This window comes from Mastigoproctus giganteus, chromosome 1 (assembly GCF_048544385.1).
Source record: "Mastigoproctus giganteus isolate SK-2022 chromosome 1, ASM4854438v1, whole genome shotgun sequence".
Classification (NCBI taxonomy): domain Eukaryota; kingdom Metazoa; phylum Arthropoda; class Arachnida; order Uropygi; family Thelyphonidae; genus Mastigoproctus; species Mastigoproctus giganteus.
Window position 1 is genome coordinate 45,406,134 of NC_143575.1, and position 12,031 is coordinate 45,418,164.

Consider the following 12,031-nt stretch of genomic DNA (forward strand, 5'->3'; position numbering starts at 1 on the left):
CTGCTCCTTCCCACCTGGCTACAGAGGTGCCTACGCGAGGTATGGTGCCCACACTACACGGAGGAATTCCACCCCTCTGTGTTACCAGGCGATACTTGGATATGACTCATCAACCTGTGCAATACCACCACTTATTAGAGGCTTGATGTGGTGTAGCCCATGTTTAGTCTCTAGAGTATAGCTCTGCCAAACCCCCTTCCCATCTTTTCCATTATGCAGTATGATTGATGTCTTTTGAGGTTATGATGGACGTCGTGGTGAGATCCAATCTTCCTTACATTTCAAGGGGTATGGTCCTAAAACTGTGTTCACAGGTCAGCAGCTAGATAGTGCACTGAACCGAACATATTGGTAATTCTCTATTCGGCTTCCAGATCAGCTAGTGCAGTGGTTTTCAACCGGGGTGCTGCAACAACATTCCAGGGGTGCCATGTAATTTGGGTTTAAGTTACTTAAACTTATTTTATTATTTTTTAAAATTTATATGCTTATTTCATTATAAAAAGGTGTACAGTATCTTTTTAGTTTTGTGTTGATCTATAATTGATGTTTACTGAGTACATCTATATAAAGAATACAATTATATACTGTATATATATATAATTTGTATTATGAAATATAATTTTTATGATTATATTATTGTAATAACTATCATATAACATATTTTTTTAAATATTTTATATATATATATATACACACACATACACAGAGAGAGAGAGAGAGAGAGAGAGAGAGAGAGAGAGAGAGAGAGAGAGAGAGAATCGGATCTAACAGGAAGAAAATTGAGTAGGGGTGCCGTAAAACAAAATAAATTACTTAGTGGTGCCGTTATTAAAAAAAGGTTGAAAGCCACTGAGCTAGTGTATAATCTAGGTTTGTTCCAACAATCAACTACCCATTGGCTAAAGGCAAATTTCTGCACATCTATTCTATAACTGTCTTTCCTCAATTTGAATTTATACCCCCCCCCCCTCAGGTTTGTAATCTGAGCTAGAGGAAGTATCCCATCAGCATTGAGCCTGCTCAAACTATTCAAGGCCTAATACACCTCAATTAGATCTCCTTGTAAATGGCTAATCTCCAGATGCTGCAATTGGCAGAACTTTAGCCTTTCTTGGTAAGAGGGGCCTCAGCTGCTAATGCGACATTAAACATCAAACCAACGAACCAACCAATCTTGGCAAGAGGATCCCTTCATTCCCCTCACCAATCTTGTCGACCTTACCTGTACTCTTCTAGCAACTGTACATCCTTCCTAAAACAATGCCTCCAGACCTTTTCGTAGTACTCACAGTGTGGCCTGACCATTGCTTTATACAATGAATAATCACCTACTTATTCCTACTAACAAAATTCCTGTATATCATTCACAAGACCCCATGACCTGCTCTGGCAGCCTGTCTGCATTGTTCAGAAAACTTCACATCTGACTGCACAATTACCCCTAGGTCTTTTTTATTCTCTACCACCCTGAGTGTAGAACCACGCAGTCGGTACACTTCTCTGCGGTTACTGCTACCTATATGCAGTATTTTTACATTTATCAATGTTAAACTTCAGTTGCCACCTCTCAGCCCATCAGCTCAACTTTTCTAGATCCTGTTTCAGTAGCCTACTGTCATTAACAACCCTGCCAACTTTCATATCTGCAAACTTCGACAATAAGCTTGATATGCCTTCATTATTATCATTGAAAAATATGGAAGAAAACAATGGGCCCAACACCAAACCTGAGGGGATACCATTAATAACATTAGTCCACAAAGAGCAGTGTCCATTGATTACCCACTCAACTACTCCTTTAGCCATAGCAGCAACTTGCCCTTAATGCCATACTGCTCCAATTTTTACAGTACACTTCCATGTGCAACAGTACTGTTGCACAGAAAATCTTTCCTAAAATCCAAGTATATATGATATCAGAATAATTTTTTCCATCCAGTTCCTTTGTGACCACATCATAGTATCCAATAAAATTGGTTAGATAAGACTTCCCCATAACAAACCCATGCTGTGTCTGAACTATAATTGGTCTTGTCTAGATGATCCTGCAGTGCTTCTTTAACCAGTGACTCCATTATTTTCATTGGAACGGAAGTTAAACTAACAGGTCTGTAATTACTCCTGTCATCCTTTGATTCCCCCTGCAGACTTAAGATATGTCCCCATCTCCAGTCTGTGGGGACCTCCCATGAGTCCAAGGATGCTCTCATAATCACGGCTAAGGTTTTGCTTACTTCCTTTGCTGCCTCCTTTAATATAACTGGATAGATTCCATCCACCTCAGGTGTCTTTCTTACATTTGACTTCAACAATTTCTCCTCCACTTTGCTCTCAATTATTACAAAATTATGTAGCTCCCTGTTAGAGTTTGATAAACTGCTCACATTCTCCTCACTTAATTAATGTGTGAATGTATATGCAGAATACTCATTCAGTTTGTCAGCTACCTGAGCAGAATCATCAACAGTCGAACCACCGATATCAATTGGACCAATCTGATTCATCCCCTTCCCTCTAGAATTTACATAAGTAAAGAAGTCTTTGCTGTACCTCTTTGCATCCTTTGTCAAACATTTCTCGTAATGTGCCTTTGCTTGTCTGACCTCATTTGTGACTTGATTACAGACTACCTTATATCTCCTGATAATTTATATGCCTTCTGTGCAAACAGTCTCATTAGTTCATCTGACATCTATTTAAGTCTAAACCTTGAATAGTATTTCTTAATTGCTATGAAAAGTCTAGCAGCATTCCAAGATTACTTCCTTGAATACTCTGTCGTTGCATCTCGAACATGCTGCTGTAGAAAACAGTCATCCAATAAATCCATGTCTTGCCAGTGTGCAAGGGACCAATCCTCAAGTTCCAGTTAATATCTAGGAACTTAAAATCCCCCAATATAACAGTCTGATTTACTGGCCCACTATTTCTCTGTACAGTTCGTTGTACTCATCAGAGTCATTAGGCCTATAACACATTTCTACTCTCAATTTTGCTTTCCAGTACTGACCCAACATTGCACTGTCCACCGATGTCAACTGGATGCACTTCCTTAGATTTTGTTCTTAACTAAGTGCATAACCCCCATCCCATCCCATTCCATCCTGTCTATGCTTTCTGTACACATTGTACTCCCCAAATTTCAATTCTGCACTGCTTATGTCTGTATGACACATGTCTCTGATATCCCAGCAGTATCCACTTTTGATGTCTTGACCAGTACTTCACATTCATCAAATTTATTTACTATACTGCTAGCATTCGTGCACATGCAAAGTATACATGCACCTGTTCTTAGTCTTAGTGACCCTAACACGGCCCATGTATTTACTTGTTCTGTGATGACTCCCAGCAGTCTTTGAAATCCCTAGCACCTTACTTTTCAGGCTGCTGCTCATTCCAACAGAAGCAGTGTAAGAATCACTTCCTCCTCTGTCTGCGGCTACTGTTAATATGTTAGTCTGTGAATCCCCCAAAACTAGCAGTTTTCTGACCCACAAAGCACTGCCTCGATAGCGTTCACAAATATTGTTGCACCATTTCTATTTAAGTGTATCCCATCCCTATTGTCAGATTTGTCAGAACATGTCAATGTAAGATCTATAGTAGTTTGCAGAGTTTAATAACTTATACTCAGCAATCCTGAAGTACAGCCATATTTTGTTTCTAATGAGTCTTATTTTGACCTTTCTGGAGTTTGTACATAAACAGAATTTATTATTATTATTATTGTGCACAAGAAAAATCCACATGAAATGCATCCAGATCCTTTTCATTTATCTGGAGTATCTGTATGGTGTGGTGCATCATTGGGCATGATCAGACCCTTAATTTTTGAAAAATGACCGATATAGAATGCAACAGTTATAAGCACTCTGTGATTGAAACTTGCATCATATTTGCATTCAGAATATTTGATTTAAAATTAGTCACTTTCCACATAGCTAGAATTTCTGCGAAAAACCATATTCCATTCTGAACTGGTGGGAAGCAAAACTCCATGAACTCCTGTCTTTTAATATCTGACTTTCACGTGTAACTATTACGCTTAGTGCATGCAATTTAAAAACTAAAGGTATCCACACTTACTGTTGCACCCTGTATAAGATGACTTCATAAATTGTTAGATATCATACTCTCCTTGGTTTTAGCTATTTAACATAAAAGTATGTATAGAAAAATAATTGCCAATGAGCAAATTATCTAATATGCCTCTAAATTGAAGTTGATTTTATAATCTTTGAGGTTCATGTTATTCAAAGTTTGTAATTTTATTACAGGATGATCTCCAAGGCACTAGTAAATTCCACATCTTATTTTTGTTTTTTGTTTCTGTAATGTTTGCTGTGAGTTTGGTGTCATTATTTGGATATCACTGCTATTTGGTGTCTGTCAATAGATCTACTCTAGGTAAGTGTTATTTTATTTATTTATTTTTCTTTTGCATTACTTCTTTATTAATTAGAAATAGAATACAGTTTGCTTTCTCATTTTACATTTTGCGAATTTTATCCATAAAAAAAATTCTTTATTATAATAGTGTACTCGTTCATTGTTAGTTGACCTTGACACTATACTTTCATAGTGTATATAGAAATCTTGATTGATGCCTACAAGGCATGTTATAGATATATTTGAAGCATGTCACAAAAAAATGCAATATATTTGTATAATAAATTATTTGAATATATACATGGTCTGTTAAGAATTTATTAAGAAAGTAGTTAAATAAAGCTGTCATTTTTCAGTGGATGAAATGTTTCCAAATGGCCAAGAATCTGTCAAACATGACTAGTGTTCGTGTTGGTCATCTTTAAGCAGTGATGAAATGGTTGCTAAGGTGCATGAAAAAAAAACAAAAAAATCATTGATTTACAATTAACCATCAAAAAAATTGCTGATGAACTGGGAATCGCCTTTGAACCATACCAGATGATTTTGACTGAAAACCTAAATATACTTCAAGTGTTAACTAAATTCGTTCTAGGCTTGTTGAATGATGACTAAAAGGTTCACCACTGAACGGTGCAAAGAACTGAAAAGGAGTCTATTTTCATCAATTGCATTGTTATGAGATGAAACAAGGGTGCACAGCTATGATCCCAAAACAACATTGCTGTCATATGAAACTTGCCTCCATCCAAAAAAAAAGCACAACAGGTTTAGTAAAATATGAAAACAGTATAGACTGATTTCCACCACCCCCACCCAAACATCTAACATATTATTCATTTTGAATTTGTTTGGTAAAGTTCAGAAAGGAAAACCAGACCTATTTTAATGAGTTTCTGATTCTGTTGAAGACAAAAGTTATGATTTTACTCTGTTCAGGTTAAATTTTTTTTTTTTTTGGTATTCTCCAACATAATCTCATTTTTGGTATTCTCCAAGATAATCTCAATTATCATAATTATTCACTCTCCATGGTTTCTCCCAGTTTAATAGTGTAGAAATCATTGAGCAGTTAATTAGGCACAATATAATAGCGTAGCTTAATTTAATTTATTATGGAACTCACCTTTTTATAATCTGCATTGATGTTGGAATAAAATGGAATAAAAGTTAGCGTGAATAAGTTAGGATTTAAAAACAGAATTAAAATGTGGGCAAGGAAGTAGGAAGTAGATATTTCCGATTTCTTAATCAGATTTACCAGCAAACCTATGGCCTACCTATGGGATTAGGGATCTCAGCCCCCCCCCCTTTCTGAAATTTACCTAGCCTCCGTAGAAAATCGTATATTACAACCATTCTTCCCCCTTCCCCCCGATATTAAATTATTTATACGATACGCTGACGATATCCTCTTAATAGGGCACAAATCCACAATAAATGATCTTTTCATTAAATTTAATTCCATGCATAATAGATTAAAATATACCCTGGAATTAGAAGAAAATGGACAAATTAATTTTCTAACCCTCACTATATACAGAAGCGATACAAAACTAAGAACAAGAATTTTTCAGAAAAAATACTCACACGGGCAAATACTTACACTTTGAATCGCATCTCCCCCTTAACACAAAAAAAGGAGTCCTTTATAATCAAATTTACAATGCTATAAAATACAGTTCCACACATTACGATCTTAATAATGAACTACAATATCTTACAAGTAAATTCATATCTAGGAAATATCCTATTCAATTAATCAAACAAACTATTATCACAGTCCAAAATAATATTAACAACCCACTCAAACACATTTCCAATAATAATTCACGTATTATCCTCCCTTACAGAACAGAAAAGAGTTCTTTACATACTTGAACTTGAGAAGGAAAGGGATGAATCAGATTGGTCCACTGGATATTGATGGTTCAACAGTTGAGGATCCTGCTCAGGTGGCTAACAATCTAAACGAGTATTTTGCATCTACATTCACGCATGAGGAGTTATTCAGGAAGGAGAATGATGTAGGTAAAGTAAACATTGGCAATGAGCTGGATGCTTTTGTAATAACTGAGAGGAAAGTGGAGGAGAGATTGTTGAGGATAAACATAAAAAAGGCACCTGGGGTGGATGGGATCTATCCAGTTATATTAAAGGAGGCAGCAAAGGAAGTATGCAAACCCCTAGCCATAATTATGAGAGCTTCTTTGGACTCAGGGGAGGTACCCATAGACTGGAGATGTGCAAATGTAACCCCAATTCACAAAGGAGGATCAAAGGCTGACACAAGTAATTATAGACCTGTTAGTTTAACTTCTGTTCCAGGAAAATTAATGGAGGCACTGGTTAAAGAAGCACTGCAGGATCATCTAGACAAGAATTCCGTTATAGCTCAGACGCAGCATGGTTTTGTTAAGGGCAGGTCTTGCCTGACCAATTTGATTGGATACTATGATGTAGTCACAAAAGAACTGGATGCAGGGAATAACTTTGATATTATATATTTGGATCTTAGAAAGGCTTTCGATACTGTTGCACATGGAAGACTGCTGCACAAATTGGAGCAGTGTGGCATTGGAGGCAAATTGCTGCTATGGATAAGGGGATGGTTGAGTGGCAGAAGACAGAGAGTGGTAATCAATGGACACTGCTCAACATGGACTAATGTTATTAGTGGAGTTCCTCAAGGTTCAGTGTTGGGTCCGTTGTTGTTTTCGGTGTTTATGAATGATATTGATGATGGGATATCAAGTTTAATGTCCAAGTTTGCAGATGATACAAAGGTTGGCAGGGTCGTTAAGGACACTACTGACGCTATGCTGCTGCAACAGGATCTGGAAAGGTTGAACAGATGGGCTGAGAGGTGGCAAATGAAGTTTAACATTGACAAATGTAAAGTACTACATATGGGAAACAGTAACCCCAGAGCAACGTATCAACTCTGCGGTACTACACTGACAGTGGTGTGGAGAATGAAAAGGACCTGGGGGTAATTGTGCAGGCAGATATGAAGTTCTCTGAGCAGTGCAGACGAGCTGCAAGAGTAGCTCATGGTGTCTTGTCAATGATATACAGGAATTTTTCTAGCAGGGATAAGGAGGTGATTATTCCCTTGTATAAGGCAATGGTTAGGCCACATCTTGAGTACTGTATACAGGTCTGGAGGCCTCATTTCAAGAAGGATGTAGAGCTGCTGGAACGGGTACAGAGAAGGGGAACAAGATTAGTAAATGGAACAAAGGGTTGCTCTTACGAAGAAAGGCTTAAGTTTTGCAAATTGCAGAGTCTGGAGACTAGGCACCGGCGAGGTGATCTGATAGAGGTGTATAAGGCTTTGAATGGTTTGAGCATGCTCAATGCCAATGGGATTCTTCATCTTGCTCAGAATAATCACCTCAGAGGGCATAAATTCAAATTGAGGAAGGACGGATGTCGGATAGATGTGCGGAAATTTGCCTTTGGCCAGCGGGTGGTTGGTTGGTGGAACCGACTTCCATCACTTGTTGTTGAAGTTGATAGCCTAAACAAATTTAAAGCTCAACTGGACAGGTATTTCGAACGAACGGAGGGGTGAAATGGGAGTGGTTTTTTTTTTTTTTTTTTTTTTTTGGCTGATGCTGAATAAGCTTGCTTTCTTGCATCATATGCCTCTACTAATGCAATGCAATGCTAATGCAATGCAATTACCATAGTAATTTTGCCAACCAATTCCATCGTTTATTCAAAGGTACCGATATAACCCTTACATTCTCATCTTGTAATAAACTAGGTTCATTATTCAACTCATATAGCCGACCGGGCTAGCCGAGTGGGTAAAGTACCTGCCCGGCAACCCAAAGGTCGTGGGTTCGATTCCCGCCTCGGGCTTGGATCAAAGTACTGCAAAAACCTTGGGAGGTGCAATATGGCCACAGAAGCCGATGTGCCAACAACTACCAAATCAAAAAAAAAAAAAAAAAAAAAAAAAAATCAACTCATATAAAGATACACAAAATTACCACATTAGTGACATGAATAATATCATCTACTTAATAAAAAGTCAAGATAACTGTAATGCTTGCTACATTGGTAGCACCACCACAAAATACGGTTCTACCAAAACATCAAACACACGTGCGTACTACCACTACAATAGCTTTAGGACGGGACAGTCCAATACTGAATTAGCAACACATGTTCAATTCCACAACTGCACCCCCTTAGTAGATTCAGCCATTCCTATTATCAAATTAAAATCCAGTTTTAAAATTTTCCAATATGAAGCCCTAGTTATAGAATGGTTTCGCCGCCATTCCACTTTCCAAGTATTAAATTCCAAACTACCCTATAACAAAGCACCGGTCTGGAATCTCATGCACCTGAGATTCCCACGTGCATCCAGGAGCATCACAGGAACTTAGTCTTCTTAAATACACGCGTTCACTCTCATTCTACCATTGCCAACTGAAGACGTGTAAAATGAAAGCCACTTGTTATGGCTATTGGCCTTCTGTTTCCAACCATATAACTTCAATTGTTTCAGATTTCAACATTGACAACCAAGGACGAAGACGTGCACTTCTACTTCCTTGCGCACATTTTAATTCTGTTTTTAAATCCTAACTTATTCACGCTAACTTAAATTTAAAATTATCATCCATTTTATTCCAACATCAATGCAGATTATAAAAAGGTGAGTACCATAATAAATTAAATTAAGCTACGCTATTATATTGTGTCAGTTATAAATGGTACTTTAAGAGATCTACAATTTTCGAATTGCAGTTAATTGAGTTGAGTGAATAATTAGTGATTACAATTTAAACTCTTTATTTGTTTTAAAATTTTCACCTTACAGTTATTGCACTGATCACACAGCTGGGTTTTGTTTTTTATGCAACCAAGCAGGTATACTTGGTTGTATAAAGAATTCTTGCTAATGGCGGTGGGGGATTCTTGTCCAGTGCACCCTGTACCCACAGTGGAAAGGCTCCCGATCCTAAAAAAGACCCCCCCCATTTTATTCAATTCCTGATTATGTCTAATATGGGGGGGAGCTGGTGCAATGCACCTGGGACTGAAGAGATCGAGAAAAGTTGCCCCCCCCCCCCGCATTTCGTCTACCACATTTCGCTCCCAGTAGATAATGAATAGGCTATAAAAATGTAAATAATATGCCTATTTTTTTTATTAATTCTAATTTATTTTGTTTTAATAGAATGAATCAATCAAAGGTAAAGGTAATCAATCATAGAATAAATGCATATTATTATTGTTTAAAATTCGAAGTTGTATGCAATCTAGCAGAAATTGCAGCATACTTCTTGTCCCATCAGAAAACCACTCCTGGCTACGTGCCAATAACTGAAGATTGTTACTAGTGGAAAAAAATGAGCATGCAACCCGGGAGCAGTTCATCCTGAGAATCATACATTAAAAACTGTTTAAAAGATTTGATAATTGAGAGCTATTAAGTGCTCGATAAATCCTATATTCTATAATATTATAAATCAACAGGGATTACCTTTATTTTAGATATAGGAAGCTTCTTTTCCAACTCTCCTAGTCCAACTCACTAATAATTCTTGAGGATGGCTATATCAATTTTGTAAAACAGGTGGGACAACTTCCCCACTGTCAGAACCGTAGTGTTCAGACTGTGCGGTCTCAACAATGAGTGCTCAAGACTTCTGTCTTCAAACACCATACCTCTGGCAGCAAGGAAACCATTACGTGGATTGGCATAAAATTAGATGTTTGAAGGTCTAAACTGTTTAATAAATATGGACCGATTATTTCTTTTGGTCCTGTAGCTGGACTTTAGAGTTAAATTTAGGGGTCTAATAAAATTGGATATGGGGGGGGATTATTCTCTACATTCCTTAAGTCGGACTAGAACTTTTTGGGTGTCATGTTCACAGGAATAGAGCAACTCACAATTAATCATTGATATTGCCATCCTCAAGAATTATTAGTGAGTTGGACTAGGAGAGTTGGAAAAGAAGCTTCCTATATCTAAAATAAAGGTAATCCCTGTTGATTTATAATATAATTAAAAACTGTTGTACATTGCCATCGATGATAATTTTGTGGAATTACTAGGTCCTGGAGATTGCTCGGTAAAGCAGGAGTACCATTGTTACATTGAACATGACGAATGGTTCATTTCAGTGAATCCTTTTTAGGAAGTAATGCCGTGACATTGGCATGAGCCTCTGCAATAACTGATGCAACAATTTGCTGTGGCCGTTCATTCGTGGTTGTTGCATGTTGCCGTATTTGACCAATCAATTGCAATGCTTCCGACCTTGCAGCTTGAGCTGCACGGTTATGTTTAGTTACGACTTTCACAACTGGGCCTTCCAAACCCTCTGTCCAAACACCCCCCTTGCAGGTGGAACGTTTTTTGAATTGAGCAAGAGTCCACTCTGTATCTTACTTCTCTGTGGAGGCGGCGAAAACAGCAAACTCGCACTGTCGACTGCACCATGAAATGTGAGGAGAGCCAGATGCAGGAACTTTTATTGTTTGAATTTAGACAAATCAGAACAAGATTCACTTGTTACTGAAAAGACTCCTATAAGATTAGTCACTGTTCTCTCCCCCACGTCCGTTACTAACCACGTGACTATCGCCCTCGTGGTCGAGTATGTATTCTTTCCATTGTGAAAGGATTAACAGTTCCAGTTAATCCTTTCACAATGGAAAGAGAACCCTGAAGACATACAAAAGGGGAGAAATTAGTTTAAAAGCTACGTGACAATTTGTACACTAATGTAATTTTGAAAATTTGTTCGGAAAAGTTAAGAGTTATCGGAAGTTCAGTTCGATTAATCGAGAGAGTTTAACATGGAATCTCCAATAAAGAGGCTGGGACTTCAATAAAAAATTGAGTTATCGAGAGTTGACTGTACAGTATTTAATTTCTGTAGCCTACTCATTATCTACTGGGGGCAAAATGTGCTGGGGGCCAAAATGCAGGGGGCCACTTTTCTGTAAACTGGGACTGGCACTGGAAAGAACCCATGAGTCTGACAAAGGACTCCCCCCTTCAGTCCAGGCAAGGAGTACCATGTTGGCACGAACCATTCTTTTATCTGAGCCTGCCCAACTCTAGTACTGGTCCTGGTTATTTCTTTAAATTCCTCTTTTTAAGATCTGTTCACTATTTTGACTTGATATTTTACCAAAAGGTTGCTGCACCTAGTCACAACTTTTACATTCCATCTAGAAAAGGATGAGAAGTAGTGTTCTATAACTGAATCTCTAATAACTTAAGCAGTAAGCTTTGGATATGTCTTATTTTAATTGACTGTTAAAGCCACTGGAATGGAAGTACATCAGGCTTCTAGTAGTATTTATCCTTTTCCTGTAAGTGGCATTACTCTTTAAAAGCATAAAGCTTATCAATTGAACTTAAGGTATATTCTTTTTCATCCTTTTGCCAAAAATACTAATTTCATTTGTCATCAGTCATCACTTAAAGTGAAACCAAAATTTCACATTCTCACAAATGAACATAATCTTTTGAGAGCTACGGTACTACTGTATGTGGGCGCCTCAGTAGCCAGGTGGGAAGGAGCAGCAGTGCGTAGCACACGCTTCTTGATTAGACCGGGGTTCGAGCCCGGCACCACCAAATACGGAGGATGCG

At 37.8% G+C, this 12,031-nt stretch overlaps 1 protein-coding gene across 5 annotated transcripts in view; it reads left to right on the forward strand.

The window, feature by feature from the left end:
• The window catches only part of LOC150090757 (palmitoyltransferase ZDHHC20-B), a 306,713-nt gene that overhangs the window by 119,294 nt on the left and 175,388 nt on the right, over positions 1-12,031 (forward strand). For all 5 annotated transcript variants that reach the window (XR_016547302.1, XM_090379929.1, XM_090379911.1 and 2 more), the window contains one exon: positions 4,284-4,413. Coding sequence is in view for 4 of the 5 variants with exons in the window: in XM_090379929.1 (XP_090236055.1) it covers positions 4,284-4,413 (130 nt within the window). In the remaining variant the exon portion in view is untranslated. The remainder of the gene's footprint in view (positions 1-4,283; positions 4,414-12,031) is intronic.